The 15,473-nt window shown below is 43.1% G+C and overlaps 1 protein-coding gene across 1 annotated transcript in view; it reads left to right on the top strand.

Annotated features, from left to right (window-relative positions):
* Window positions 1-3,143: 3,143 nt before the first annotated feature.
* The window catches only part of LOC128715955 (mediator of RNA polymerase II transcription subunit 13), a 45,439-nt gene continuing 33,109 nt past the window's right edge, over window positions 3,144-15,473 (top strand). The window contains exon 1 of the mRNA XM_053810878.1: window positions 3,144-3,260. Coding sequence (XP_053666853.1) covers window positions 3,192-3,260 — 69 coding nt within the window. The 5' untranslated portion in view covers window positions 3,144-3,191. The remainder of the gene's footprint in view (window positions 3,261-15,473) is intronic.

Raw genomic sequence — 15,473 nt, 5'->3', positions numbered from 1 at the left:
ATCTCACCAGCAGCACAACAGCGGTTAGAGAAGCAGAGTAGGTTAATGTTAACAACGTGGAACTGCTGCTTTGCTTTTGTGCTTTCATTTAATTGGTCTAATTTGCAACAATTTCGCACATTGGTTTGTTGTAAATGTCAAAGATAAGATTAGAGAGATTCGTGTCCGGAACGTGATCAATTTGTACACCCGTTTCTCGCGTAGGACGGTGCTTTGGGGTGGTGTGCGTGCCATGCTGCGAAATAATGTTACGATACCGTTTCCCTCGATGAAGAGCCACGATAATTGATATGGCGTTGTGAGACGCACCGTATCGTGTTGTGTGTGTGTTTTAAGGTTTCTATCGTGTCGCCCTACGCACACTTGTTTCCGTGTAGAGGACGGACGGACGACTGCGTGCATTGTACCCTTCGGAAATGCCGCACAATACACACACACACGGTAAAACACCGTGGCCTAAAGGGTATAAGTTAAGTAGGGAATTTCGATTTACACGGCCACTCAACCGATCGAAGGACATATTACGCGAACGCCGTGTGATATTGCTTATTTTTTTAGATAATTGACGTATTGCGAGCAGTGAGTCGTGAGTGGTGAGTCGTACACGGTGAGAGAAACAATTTAAAGGAACAAAAAGTACGGACATTTCCAATGCGCTAATGAAGGGAAAGAAATTAGAGTGGGGACAGTTCGCAACCGTGTATATAGTGTTTAGTTTGTGTGTGCATCGTTCGCTGTGGTGTGTGCGTTTAATGTACGTGATACGGAAAGGTTAGGAAAACCCTGCTACGCTCGCACACGCTTTCTGGCGCGTGAGTGCAGTGCCAGAAAGGGACGGCGTCATTATAATTTCTCATCGCGTGCGCACCCACACACGCTGTCACGCATTCAAACACACACATAGGGGAGACAAGTCGCGATCGACCTTCTTCGAATTGGCGCAGCGAGTTTTCTCCCCCTGCTTCCTTTTTCCCTTTCCTCTCACCAACACCGTCTCCTCACCTGCTGATGCTGCTGTGCTGGCCCCGTGGCTTTGGTGGTGTGTACATATACACCTCTCTGAATTTGAATTCCATTCGCGATGGGCGAACACACGGGCGCGCTCTTCTGGTCGATGACGGACAAGCCTGAAGTCGACACTGACACGGTTGGTTGGTGGTGGTAGTAGATGTGTTCATCGATTTGTGTACCACTTTCTATCGACGGGGTGTTTTTTTTTTCGTAGCACGGTGTACGGGGTTTCGTCGCTTGTGTCCATCGTGTGTAACAAACGGTTTTCTATCTTTTCCTTCTCCGCCCGTTTCAGTGTGTGCGGTTTGTAGTCGGCAGCGAGAGCAGAACGCAGCAGCATCAGTCAGCAGCCGCACCAGCAGACTTTAACGCGAATCGATCAATCGTCTAGCAACTGGGGAAGCAGCATGTGCGCTTTTCAACGGTGTCCTATCTGCGTCAGCGCTCCGACGGTGTTGTGCCAAAACGATCCCGACGAGGTTAACGCAAAGTGTGTGGTTTAGAGTGCAATATCGGCAAGGAGAGGCGAACAAACCGAAGCAACGATTTTCTTCCAACCACCCAATCAAAGGGTGGCCAACAACAACAAAACAAAGGTGTATAACGTGGAAAGAAAACGCTGTTCACGCGTGTAAAAGTGCATTGATCGTGAAGAAGACGAAAAAACGCGACAAAAGGCGAAAGCGCGTATGCGTATGTGCCCGCAGTTGCGTTGTACGGCGAAAGGAGAATTTATAACGAAAAGTGCAAAAGAAAAAAAAAAACGGATGATCGAGTTTGAAACAGCAGCAACATTTCGGTTGAATGCAACACGGCTACTACTGCACACTGCTACACCAACACACAATCATACCAGCGTGTAATAATTATTCGCCCTTAATCGCCGCCGTCGCTTGGGTGTGCTGTTTCGGTAGTGTGCGTGTACGATACGTAGTCGCGCGCGATAGCGTGTGTGCGTGATGTGCTGATCGGGGGTGCGCGCACGCACACACACACGTACACACTCGACGCGGACTAAAACCACCGCTCGCAGTAGGCGCTCGTCCGTCGTTCATTCGTCGTTCGCTCGTTCGGCCGTCGCCGTCATGGATTGCGAAAGTGTGTGCTTGCGAAGAAGGTTTCTCTTCCAGCAGTAGTAGTTAGCCAGCATCAGCGTCAATACAGCGAGGATACCGTTTCTTTGTCGCGTTTTCAATTGTGCAAGAAAAGTGCGTTTTTCTTTCTTCCGCACGACGGCGTGCGTGTGTGTTCGGTCGTGTTAAAAAATTGTAAAGAATAGTGTCGCCCACAGTGCGTGTAGAGTATGTGTATTTTAAGTTATTCATCACAAGAAAAGTGAGATAGAATAGGTGCCCCCTACTCTCTCCCCGTGTGTGCGTTGTGTATAATTGTGTGTAAAACGAAGTAGCGCGTGGAGTATAAAGCAGCAAAATAGTAGCAAAGCGGGTCCAAGTAGCAAAAGCATTACGCTAGCGCCCCCAAAAGAGAAAGTGCATTAAATGAAGAAAGAAAAGGTTGCAATATTGTAGAGAAATTGAAGCAAAAAATTGTCCGTATACCTTTCTACAGCGCCTACCCCTTGTTAACGGTGGTAGTGTGTGCGTGAAAGGGAGATAGAGAGCGAGAGAGTGAGAGAAGAAAAAAGTGGTACCGTACCGTATTGAGTGCAATTAAACGTAGGTGTTTGTGTGTGTGTGTGTGTGTAAAGTAAGAAGTGTGCAAATGTTGTTGTTTACGGTTTACCTACTGCAACAACGCGGCCACCGTGTACGCACGATGCAGCTGCAATCCGTGCTGCTGCACCAATAAAAAGTGGTGGGTGCATCCACGAAGTATGCACACGAATCGGATGGCACGAGCCAGCTTGGTGTAAAGAGCGAAAGAGAATAGAGAAAAAATAGATAAATTATTGTAACAGCTAAGAAGTGGCAGATAAAGCAAACGTGTGAAAGAAAATAGATAAGATATTATCTGCGTTGTGCGTGTGCGTGTGTATGTTGTGTGTCTTACTTAGTGTTGCGGTGCGCTCGATCGTGTGTACCACCACCAGCCCTGCACGGCACACCACGGCACCGCCTAGTAAATCGCTTCGGCTTTTTCTTCGGTCGCAAAAAACCCCCACGCTTTTAACTATTACACCTGTTCGTCTGTAAGAAAATGTACGTTACAACAATACAAGCATGACGCACCAGAATCACCAAACTAACGGCGCCAGTTTGGAAGATTGCCACACAAACTTCTTCGCTTTGGTAAGTTGTTGGGGAGGAATTGTTATTTTACGGGGCGCTGGGGTCGATCACACTTTAAGTTAGAAAGCTTACATCTTCAGACGGCGTCTGTACATAGCTTAGAGGCTATACGGCCCAGCTGTTCTTCCGTGAATTAATTAAAAAAGAGGGGGCAAACAAACGAGTAAAACTACTGCAATGTGCACAAGAAAATTGCGTAAAGGACTACAATGGCCCGAAACCAATAAAATATGTATGGAATTTGAATGTATGTCATCGTATGCCCTGTCGGCACTAGAGTACTGTTCCTTTATATGTATGAACCCTGCTCTCTTACCGTTAATCCGGCAACTTGAATCTGTCTTAAAGGAAATAAACTCGCTAGAGTCCCTCAAGCCATTGTTTAGTGGCTTCAATCGTCGATGAAAGATGACTCAAAGTACACTTGTGAACAAAATTCTTCTACGTTGTATCAAGATCTATACGCACAAACAAGAAATAACAGGTATACACATCATCAACTAATTTTAATAGTAGACCCCCTAAGGAAGGCAGAAAGGAAAACCTTCCAACAAGTCTTTCCGAAATGATTCGTTTCATATATGGTCAAAGTTATTGGTCTACATAGTTAGAGGTCTTGTGTTAGGGCTGCCCTGTGGCGTATTTATAGTGACGACAGGACCGGTCCAAAATCCCATCCAGACCAATCTCCCGCAGCAAGGACCGACTATTCCGGCTGTGTGGTAAAATAAGTTTAGTGAGCCAAAAATGGCTTGGCATTAGTGTACGAAGAGAAGAAGAAAATGTGTACGGATATTCACGAAACAGCCCAGGAAGAGCCGTGGAAGTTGGATTCTAGTGTGTCCGCTATTCCTCAACAAATAAAAAGAAGTGGAAGCTTAAAGTATCCTCGACCAACAGGTTAGAAACATGGTTTACAATGAAGTGTAGGCTAATGAAATGTAGACTTAATATATGAAGCAAACAGAACGCCATGCAGATTTGTTTCTACCGCGTAACGTACTGATCGTAACGCACAGCTGTCATCGGGTCACACCTGACCGACGGAAGAGCTCAGTGGCGATCTCTCTGCGCCGTATGGATAGATGATTATGCCAGTACCATTTTGGCTGGGGATTTTCCACTTCGGTCGCGTGTTGTGTAAATAACAACTTCCCGTTAAGCGGCAATTGAAACAAAACAAACAAACAAACAAACAAATAATCATGCCGAGAGGTGGAACTGGCACCGGTGCAGGTTGCGTTGCGAGGAGAGAGAGAGAAAAAAAAACGGTGATCCGTACACTGTTTGGGGAGTCAACGAAATAATGACACTAAGCAGATCATCTCAAACCATAATTGTGGTGTGTGTTTATGTCTGTTTTATGCGCGTTCCGGTCGCAGTGATCGTCGAACGGGCAAGCACTGTACAAACAAGGCTAGAACTAATTCGTTACGACAGTAATTTTTTAGTTGTGCAATGCTTAGTTTAACAACCCTTGAAATATTTATAGTCGTTAAGTTCCGGTTATCAATAGGATTGATGCGATTAAACTTATTAATTTAGCTAATGTTTATATATTTTTTAAAACGAAAACGAATTCTACGAACGAATAATCTTGAAAAGCAAAATATGCCGATCAGTCTCACTTTGACGATCGCCAAACTTAGCATGTTATTGGACGTAGTAATTTTGTTTACGATTCCACCACATTAATCAGATGCCCATTTCAATGAAACCCGACTTGCCTGGCTTAAATTTATGCTTTTTAGCATTGCTTATCACGATGTTGATGAGTTCACTCCACGGTCAGTGCTAAACAATTGATTTGGTTGTTTTGGAATAACTCGCCAGTGACGGAAGTTAAATTGCGGTCTACCAAAAGTGAGTGGCCAGTTATCAACCTCCCCCACCCTCCCCCTCTCGGTTTGGGTCGGACCATTTTAAAACAAAAACCCGTTCGACCAGGAATACGGTTTGATAAGAAACGCGCTGAAACCGAATCAGTGTTCCCACATCGGTCGCGGGTCCCATTATCTTTCGCCGCAAACCGGCGTCAGTTTGAAGAAAATCGAAAGCAATCGCGATCGTCGTGTGTTACTGCCGCTGCGAAAAGTGTACGAATCGGTCGTACGATTATTGAACTCAATTTTTGGTGTGCGTTATGCCGGAGCGAGCGGTCACACATCGAAGGGAGGGATGGTTTTGTAGTGTTGTATTGATGTCGCCCATCGCATCGCAACATGTATGTGCGGTTAAGCGCGGAATGTACCACTAACGCAACGAATACTTTGTTGTGCGTTAGCTGACAAACATTCTCATTCCTTCCATTGCTTTTGTTAAGGTCGTCCATTACCTTCCGATGGGGGGTGAGAGAAAGAGAGAGAGAGAGAGCGAACTCTTATCAACCGATGCGGACAATTGATACCGGTAACATGCAGCGCGATTCTTTTTATTTCCTGCTTTTATGGCCTGGCCCGGTCGTCTTCCCCCGGCATATTTGGGATTGTTATCGTCAGCCAACAGGAACAAGGCGCAACCCTGAGTGACCGCCATGTCGCGGTGGTCAAGATCTGTGTTTTTCTCGGCTATTTTTTCACACCCCCCCCCCTCCTCGGGTGGGCTGACGGTGAATGGTGCTACGTCATTTTTATCATCATCTTATCGGGTGCGGTGGTGTTTATTTTGCCGATATCGAAAACTAGAGCCTAGTGCTTCCTGCAGGAGACCTCCAGAGATTGGGGGCAAAATGAGCGCCACCAGCGGTGGAAGGTTTGCATTGGAGTTTAATTAACGGAAGTCTTATTTTAAGTTGATAAGCGCGCTACCTGAGCTTAATGTAAAAAAAAAAGAATTGGAACACCTTCGGAACGAAGCAAACAGGTGTATCAAATGGGACCAACTAACCTTTTTTTTTAATTAAACAATCATCATTTTGTGTATTGTCCGATCGAGTGTCATTAAAACGTATCATTAAGCTCCTTTTCACTATCCACATTCCCCCGGCCCGTCGCATACATACCAACATCCTTACAATAGGTGCGTAGATGTGTCGTGCGTTGTGTGTTTTATGGCGTTTTTATTATTAAGTATGTGATAATTGCACCCGCCTTATGCATCGTACACCATTAGCGTGTGCATGTGCGCACCACAACGGCAGGCTGCCGTTGCACTCACGATCGTAAATGCGGCAACTCGTAAAACGATCGTTTTCTCGGCCCGTTGGTGGCATTTAACCGGTGGTAAGATTGGCATTGCTCGTGGGAAGGCAATATAATATCGCCTATCTTCCTACCGTTGTTGGCCAATTGCGTTCGGCAAAAGCAAATGTCCCGATACGATCGTACCGCTAGCTTACACTGCAGGCGCGATCGTTATTTTGTTCAATCCCGTAAAATGGGAAGGTGGAGGTTTTATTAGTACTTTGCGCTGGGAGGTAATTATGCTTTAGCGCCAGACCGCTGTGCAACATTGTGTTTGTTTATTGCATGTTTCCAGCTAAATATTTGTTTAGAATCGTTTCATGGATTTTTGCGAATGCATTAATGTTATGACAATAGCAACAGAAATATCGCAATGCCACCACATGATTTCACAAATCCGGCAATTGATATCATAAAAGCCAGTATAATGACGTGCAGTTCATCTTACACACGACGATTGTTCACCAAATCCGTGGTGATGTCTTTTTTTCGAACATTTTTTTTAGAGATTGCTGTTTCCAGTGAGATACCCACGTAATAACGTATCCAAAAAGACAGGCTTCTATGTGGAGCCGGTCACATGAGATGCGATTCGACGCTTGTTGGATTAGATTGTTCATCGAATTCTTTGATTTTTTTTATTTGAACGTTTTTGTTAAAAAATTCAATACAATAATGAATTATAAACATTAATAGTTACCAATTTCTTTATTGATAAGCAATACGGCCTAATCGTTCTTAATGAGTAAAATACAATTATTCACTGTTTTTATTCTATTATTCATTCGTTTACATCACCGGGACTGATTGTTTTAAATTAATTTATTAGATTTGTTTTTCATGTTAACAAGGCAATTCGTTATGGTTTGAAGTTTCTGTTCAGTAACAATTTATGCATTCTTTAAACTGTTTAATGATTTATAAAATTTTGCGTAAATGTCAAAGTTGAAGATAAAATTATTTAAATGTCATGGGGCGCCTCTAAGAATTTTGGTTTTTTATGGAGTTTTTATGGTTTTTTTTTTGATAAACAAAGTCAAACAGCTGGTTGATGCTTTTATATTATTTGTGGTCTGTACTTTAAAATAGATGTGTAAAAGAAATGCATAAAATACGGTACAACTGTTTAACCACAGAATTATTATAATTTTTTATGGTGTCTTCAAAGATCCATATTATTTATTGTGTTTTTTTTTTGTTTTTTATGTATAATATATTTAAAAATACGGGCATCAACTGCGTTATCTAGAATGTTTTAAACAAAGAAATTAATGTTATTAGCATGAGACGTACCTACTCAAAATGTCCGATATGGTAGTTTGTGTTCTGTGGTTTGATTGAAGCATAACTGTTGTGTTGGTTTGCCGGTTACAGCCGAAGAGCGCAAACATAAATCTCGAAAGAGAGAAATTCAAATCTCCATAAGCCGATCTGACTCATCGACAAGCGAGGAGTTCATCAACAACCACCGGGTGACGATCGTTCAGCTAACGGTAGCTCATCAACATAGAAATGAGTTGTGTGAGTCATGGTCCCACGCTTTTCGTACACCAGTCACCGCTCTCTTGATTTCTTAATAAAACAGAACCCCAAACATTGAAATATTGAATATTAAAATCGTTATTAGTGTATGTTGATAAAATTGAATAGTTACCGTGTTCCTTTTGTCCCTCGCGTTTGCAATCCGGTAGCCAGCGCTGTGCTTCGATTTAGATTCAACAAGGGAGACCGTGCACCGTTTCGCTCTCTACCTTGGTTGGTAATCATGCGCATAGCAGCATCGTTGTATCCCATCGCACTCTAATGCTCTTTTCGGGCGCATTCCTTCGCTTTCCCAACGCGTTCCCCGACGATCGATGTTCTTTCGTCGGCTAACCGTTTCTTCTTCCGCGCTCCCGCAAGGAAACATTATACGCGTGTGTGTGTGTGTGTGTGAGTTGGGATGTGTTTCTCATGCTTTATGCTTTATCGGGGTCGAGCATTACACACACCGTGTTTGTTAGAGGGAACGTTGTTTGTTTTTCCATTTTCGTTGAATGTTGTCGGGTTAGAATAGATAGTTGATGTGTTAGAATAGATAGTTGATGTGTTAGAAAATATTCTACAATAATTTTGCTATCGAAATAGCAGCTTCTTTATTATGCCTCACGATTCACAACTTTTACTGCCTTTATCGGAATCATTCCACTTTGCCAACATCGTTACTCTGTGGCGCTATCTATCGGTCACATATATGCTAAACATTGGGGGAGCTTTAAAATAGTTCTCGCCGTAAAATTTCAAGGCCAATTCAGAATAAGTAAACACACACCTCGCGCCGGCTCGCGACGTTTGTTTGTTTCGGCTTTAAATTAAATGAAAAACGGCCTAGCTTGCGTATGCGCATACACATTACGCCACACAAACAGTGCGGTAGCGAAGGGGGTAAACCGAAGGGGCAGTAAGGGTGGGGGTTTTGCGTGGAAGCAGAAACAAGTTATGATGAGTGCCCACTTGTTTATGATCACTTGCCCTAATGTGCGCTCGTGTGTGTGCGCCCGTGTGCTTGGTGGTGAGTAGCAATACGCTGCCCGGGATGGTATTGAATGTGACATTTAGTATACTTGTTGTAGCATTGTTTTTTTTTTATTTGCTTTGCCATCCCCTCACCCCTTTGCTCTGGATTTATGATAGTGAATCTTGAAAATAGTGCGGAGAAGTGGTACAGAAAAAAAAATAAATGAAAACCTCACGAAGCGAAACGCTCGCAATACGCCGTATTTTGTGTGTGTTTGTGCCTGGTAGGTTTGTAGTTGTATGCCGTCAAAACGTCGCGAAACGATGCGTATCGAGTGAATCGGTCACAGTACAAAAAAAAAAGGGTTTTCCAGCCCTACTCTCCCAAACCCTTCTCAATTACTTCGATCCCATGATAATATGATCCTCACTGCGTTGAAACTTGCCTACCAAAGCAACCTTACAAACTTCGTTAATGCGTGGTTTGAACGATGCTGCTTGCCAGCCAGATCATTTACGCATCGTTGTGTTCATTTAATAATTGTTAAATAATTTATCACAATTCATTGAAAGATCCAACACCCAATGCCACTTACGCACTTTAGTTTGTGTTAGTATATTAGTGTTGGTATTATGTTTTCCCCTGCCAGTGAAGGAATCATGCAACGGAGAAGATGCAATTTTGTGTGCATCGTGCGGGCAGAATTAATGTGCATTGCAACACCAACACGCGTCACCTGCCATACCCCCCGGCGCCCGTTTGCCACGCTCACGCTGCAGTTTTACTCACAAACACTTGTTAGCGATGGCGGTGGTGTAATAAAAGAGGCTTTTGCAGTAACTAGACAGAACGGTCCCATGTTGTGTTGGTTGACCGTGATTCAGATACGTGAATTAAATTGAATATTTAAATCGAATAAATTACTCTTGATCTCTGTTGTTAAAAATCCAAAATTTCTAAACATTCATGAGTGTGTGTAAAACTTACTGAGATTTTGAAGCTCCTGTGGTAAAACATGAAACATTAACAGCAAAGGATAATCTTATTGGCAAAAATCTAAAAAATTTGAATAATATTTTTAAATAGTGATTATTTCTTTCCATTACTGGTTTGAATTACTTGATATATTTAGTCTGTATGTAACGTTTTATTGAAGGAGCTGAAAACACTATGATTATTCCTTGAAGAGATGAATGAATTTTTAGGGGCCTTAGAGAATTGAATAAAAAAAACGATAATCTTTTGTCCCGGTGTCATGATGGTTTCGGCGCCGGTCTTCACACGAACGGACCGGACCAAAATCTCATCCGAACCAATCCCCTGAACGCAGAAATTCAGAAATGAAATTGCCTCTTGAGGTTGTTGTGCCGATGAAGAAGAAAAAGGAGGGAACAAAGAACTTTTCACACATAATTATATTAACAAATTGACTATCCTTCCAGCGCAAGGACACATAGACGAAGCATTAATTGTTCGTCATTGTAGTGGTGGCGAATGACCGACCTTATGTTCTAGTTGACAGGAAAATACAAGAAAATAAAAAAAAAACAACGGAAACGTCACCCGAATGAAACCAAGCAATGAGCAGCAGCAGTGCGCAGTCATTTGCATGTGAGTTTCCGTTTCTCGTTAATGTCGTTAATGTCATCATTAATTACAAATGAACTCACGCGAGCCAGCAGTGCTGCTGGCATGCACACTTGTCCCGATCAAATGAAGCTTGTTGTTGGCAACTATAAGGACTATATTTACCAATTATTTATATACATGTAGGGGCAGACTGTTTGAAGCATAGAGACGATGACGTTGTTTCAAAGGTTTAACTAATTAAATGTTTTTAGTTTTCCAGCGAAATTGTAAAAGATTTAAGTTAGCCTAAAAAAATCTTATAAATTGTTAAAAGAGAAAAGATGGCGCTGCTGCTGGTTAGTGGTTCATTTTAAACCTTTCTTTTTGTAGCGGAATGGCAGGAAGACAAAACCTGACTACAGTTTTTTCTCTTGCGGTAGATCGAAAGCCAGCGAACCGTCCTCTTCGACGCAAGCAAAAAAATAACAAAAACCAAAGCAAAGCAGCACACAGCTTGCGCTGCAGTCGTGAACCGAGAAAATAGAGTGTATTGTACTACTTTTTCGTTCACTCTTCACCGCCTTCCGAACGCGCGTGTTTTTATCCCCTCCTGTCGATTGCTGGTGGCGCATACCTTTAGTAAAACCGTAATAAGAGGGAAGAGCTTTTGGGGGGGAGGGCAGAGAAACCCCGGGTCTCATTTCGCGCCACGGTGAAGCTTCCCTCTCCTGCTAGTCGCGTTGGTACACGAATAGTGTGCGCACGATGGACCCCCGTGGCGGCCATCGACCTGCTCCGGTGTGCTGCGTTGGTGATGATGACGAGAAGCAGAAGTGCTTGAGGCCGAGAAACAAAATAAGAGCATTGGCATTCAAAACGAGGGCTCCCAGATGGAAACCCTCGAAGGAAAACACCTAATGGTGAAAAAGGTTTTAGGCAATTCCCTGCAAACGACTTGAAAATTATTTTTATTATAAATTTAGCCATAGCTAGCCAGACAGTAGTTTACAAAAGTAGCTTAATTTTATTACTCAACTTGCATTGTAATGCGTGATCACTAGTTCCGGGTTTCAAATAGATTCTTTTTAAACAACATTCATCTCCTTAAAACATTCCTAGACAAGAGGTATTAGATTCCGTTACTTTGAGAAGGTTTTTTTTTTTGCTCTGTTCAGCCTCTGTTGCTCGCTCTTCATTGCCGCTCTGTTCGTCGAAGTTCATTCGACCACCTTTGCTTTACTTCCTTTAGACCAGCGTTCCAGTGCATTCATCTTCTCCATTTCGTTTCATTCATACCCCCAACATCTGTGTTCTGTGTGTGCCGTCTGGTGTTTTCTGAGGTCACTCAACCTTTTTTCCTTGTTTTAGCTTTTCACGCGTGTGTGAGGCCGTGTTGAGCGTGAAGCTGTATGCATCAGGCGTATGTGTGTTGGTGCAGGGTAGCGTTTTCCACTCGCTTTTCTTTCCCATTCTCATGGTGCTGTGGTGGGGTGTTCCCTTCGCCCGGGAAGCAGACGGCGGCGGGCAGGCTTTGTTTTGTTTTCGACTATTAAACCCTTTAGTGTGGTATGTTACTCTGCCCCCGTCTCGCGGCTCGCGCAAAGCGGTGGTTTGAAGCAAGAGTGTACTGGCCACGGTGGGAAACACATGGAAAATTGAGTGTAGCGGATGAACTGAGCGTTGCGTTGTAGCAAACGAGAAGACGCAGACCGAAAGCCCGCCAGTCTGGGAACTATTTTATGAGGGCCATATACATGAGCGCGGCGACCTGTCGTCGTCCGTGGTTTTTTTTCGGCATGACCGAATCACGGTTTGTGTGATGTGAAACGAAGAAATTGCATAAAAAAAAACTATACCACAATAACTTACAGAACTTACATAAGGGTAGCAAAAAATTATAAATCTATTGTAAAATGACCATAAAAATGTTGGATAATATAGACGGGCCCGGTTGGTGTATGCGGTTGGGTCATCAGTTCCACCCGATGCGACCGGTACAAAATCCCATCTGGACTGTTTCCCTGTCATAAGCTCTTACATTCCAACTATAAGGGAAAATTAGCTTAGTAACTCAGGAAAAACCTCTAGTAGGTCCTTATCCGAAGAAGACGCAGATGAAATACAAAGAAAGAAGTAAAAGAAGAAGGAAGAAGTAAAAAGATGATAATGGTAGTGTATTTTACCCGTTTGAGCTGCAAAAGAAGACAATGGTTCATGAATACAGTGGTGATCATTAGAATAAGATCTTTCGTATGTGTTATGAGTGTTTTTTAATTGGTTTAAAAATTATTAAATAATACCGCTTCTAACTTCAAATCAAATCATTTTGTTAGGATCGAACAATAAAAAAACATGCTTGGGAGGTTTCTGAATTCTGGGATTACGATAAATGTCAGCATAACGTATTGAGCACTAGTAAAAATATTATTTATCAGGGTTTATCAATAAAATTCAACCGCGTAATACTATCTGTCAACAACTTAAAACGATTATCACGAATCGTGCGAACAATTCGGACCTGTTTACGCTATTCAACACCAAATCCCAACTCGACTGTGGAACGCTGGTAAAAGATAGTGTTACGTGGTAAAACTGGAATTTTGATAAATTAGTTCAATATGCCTTCATAAGACATCATTCAAATATTAAATCGCTTAACGACGTTTCAATGTTGTTCTTTAAAAATTTTACTTCTTTCGGGCTTCAACTTTATGAAAAGTGGATTTATTAGTTATAGCAGATATAATTGCTGCTTAACCGCTCATGCATGAAGCGGATATTTTTCGATTTGTTATAACATTTTCAGTTAATTGTATGCAACAATAGTTGTAATTTTTTAGTTTTCATGACTTTTTTCCTAAAATTTATTCTTAGTTCTATAACCTTAAGAAGTCCTTACTTACTTTCCTGGACATTAATTACCGCTCACAGTCTTTCTTATCCAGCTGCATTGAAAATCGAAGCCAAAGCCACTAAAAAACTGAAATCACCATCAAAAGCCTAATCCATCGCATATCGTGAGCGCTCATTTTGCTGACCACCACTGTACGAATGGAAGAGGAATTTATTACCGTTTTTCATTCGCATTTTCTCCACCACACAATGGGCCGTGCTGTGTGAAGCGTTCATGCGAAAAACGGCACCACGATCATCATCTTTCGTCGTGGCATTTTCCCCGATCGTATACACCATTCTTTTCGTCATGAAAAAAGCTCTACCCCAAGATGTAACGCTTGTTTTTTTTTTCCTCATCCGTTCGTTTTTCCCTCCTCACTGTGCCAGTTTGCCCGTTGTCTGTGTGTATGTGTGTTTATGTTCATGTGGTGATCTTGGGTAAGGTTATGAATTGAGAACTGCCCAAGACCTGCCGAAGCTGAGGAGGTGTAATAAACTCGAAAAGAAATTTCGATGCTTTATTTTACTACCCACATGAAAACTGTTCTTCTTGCTGTGCACCACGAAGACGCCATTTCGGATAAGTTTTTGCTTTATGGGCGAAAAGAGTTTCCTTTTTTTTGGCTAGCGTATTGGCTCACTGTTCCAGGACGTGAACAGGACACTCAAGGACACTATCGACTTTTAGCGGTGTTTCATACGCGGTTTAGTTCTTTTTTCGCCATGTTTGAGCGGTGTCTTCAGCCTGGAACGATATCAACAAAATAGTTACGCCGTTGTCGTCGTCGTTGGCGACGAGATGAGCAAATCGTTCAAGTGGAGGAAATGGTCCGTTTGAAGTTTTCGCCGTATTTTGGATAGTTTCCCCTGCGTACGGTTTTCGGCAGTGTTTGTGCGCATGCTCTTGCTGCTGCCCGTACGCGGAAGGAAGAAGGAACCCGGCGAGTCTGGTGTTTTTTTTTTTCTGGTGTTGTGAATCCATTACGCCACACAAGTTTCATCCAGGAAAATGTTTTTAGATGCGTTCTTTGTCGGCTCTTACTTTCGGCACCTTATCACCCCTCGTTTGTAACGACCGTATCGTGTTGTCATCCTTTTTCGACCTAACTATCGTGTGACGATACGAGAGCAAATTGGCAATAACGTTGTTGAAGAAGAGTTTTATTGTTTTTTAGCTTATTTGTCAGTGAAAAGAACAATAAAAATTGTAGGGAACATTAATGAAATCGAAAAGAATCCAACGTTTGATATGATCGATAAACAACGCTTAAAATTAACTTAAAGAGAATGTTGCCCGTTTGATTCTCCCGGCATTTTTAACCCCGGGAGAGCATACACATTCGATAAAGTTGTTAAATTGAGAGGAGAAAACAACCGCTAGACTTGCCTGTGTGTGTGTGTGTTTGGTTTTTACGTCAAACGGGTTGCTCGATTGTGCGTCGTTTACACTTCCTGCTTGGTGGGTTGACGACTTGGGGTAGTGCGATAATTTGCTCCGCAATGTTGCCGCCGCCACCACAAGATTCGGATCCTGGCGTGAGCGGACAGGCAGTCATCCCCCCCTTCCCCACCACCACCCCCCCCCCCTCTACGGTGGTAAGACGAACGTTGGTGCACCCAAACACACGCAGCTTTACTTTGTGTGGTGGTGGTTTTGGATCGTTTTGCTTTCCCAGCTCCGTGGACAAGTTGCGTACGATCTATTATGCACCATCAAAACAACATTACACACTCTCTGGCGCGATTTTACTCTCCCGTGCCTGAGCGTGGTCGCCGTTGCCGTGATGCGCTCCGTCCACTATCGGTTTGCGCGTGCCATCACACACGGCCGCGATAGGGAGGCACACCACTACCACCATCATCATCGTGTGCCCGAATCGATTCACGGTAGTGTACCGCGCGAGCCAAATTTCACAACCGTCACCAGATTGCACTGCTCTCGCGGAAACATACACGCAACTGGGCCATCACGCGCGCGCCCCCTTTATTGTGTGCGTGTTAGACGTCGCGGCCCGTTTCGGCACTGTTTATAATTTTGACATTTGGGAGCCCTTCTCCCGAGCTATGTAT

This window comes from Anopheles marshallii, chromosome 3 (genome assembly GCF_943734725.1).
Source record: "Anopheles marshallii chromosome 3, idAnoMarsDA_429_01, whole genome shotgun sequence".
Classification (NCBI taxonomy): Eukaryota; Metazoa; Arthropoda; class Insecta; order Diptera; family Culicidae; genus Anopheles; species Anopheles marshallii.
The sequence above is the reverse complement of the archived record's forward strand: the minus strand, read 5'-3'. Positions and strand labels throughout refer to the sequence as shown.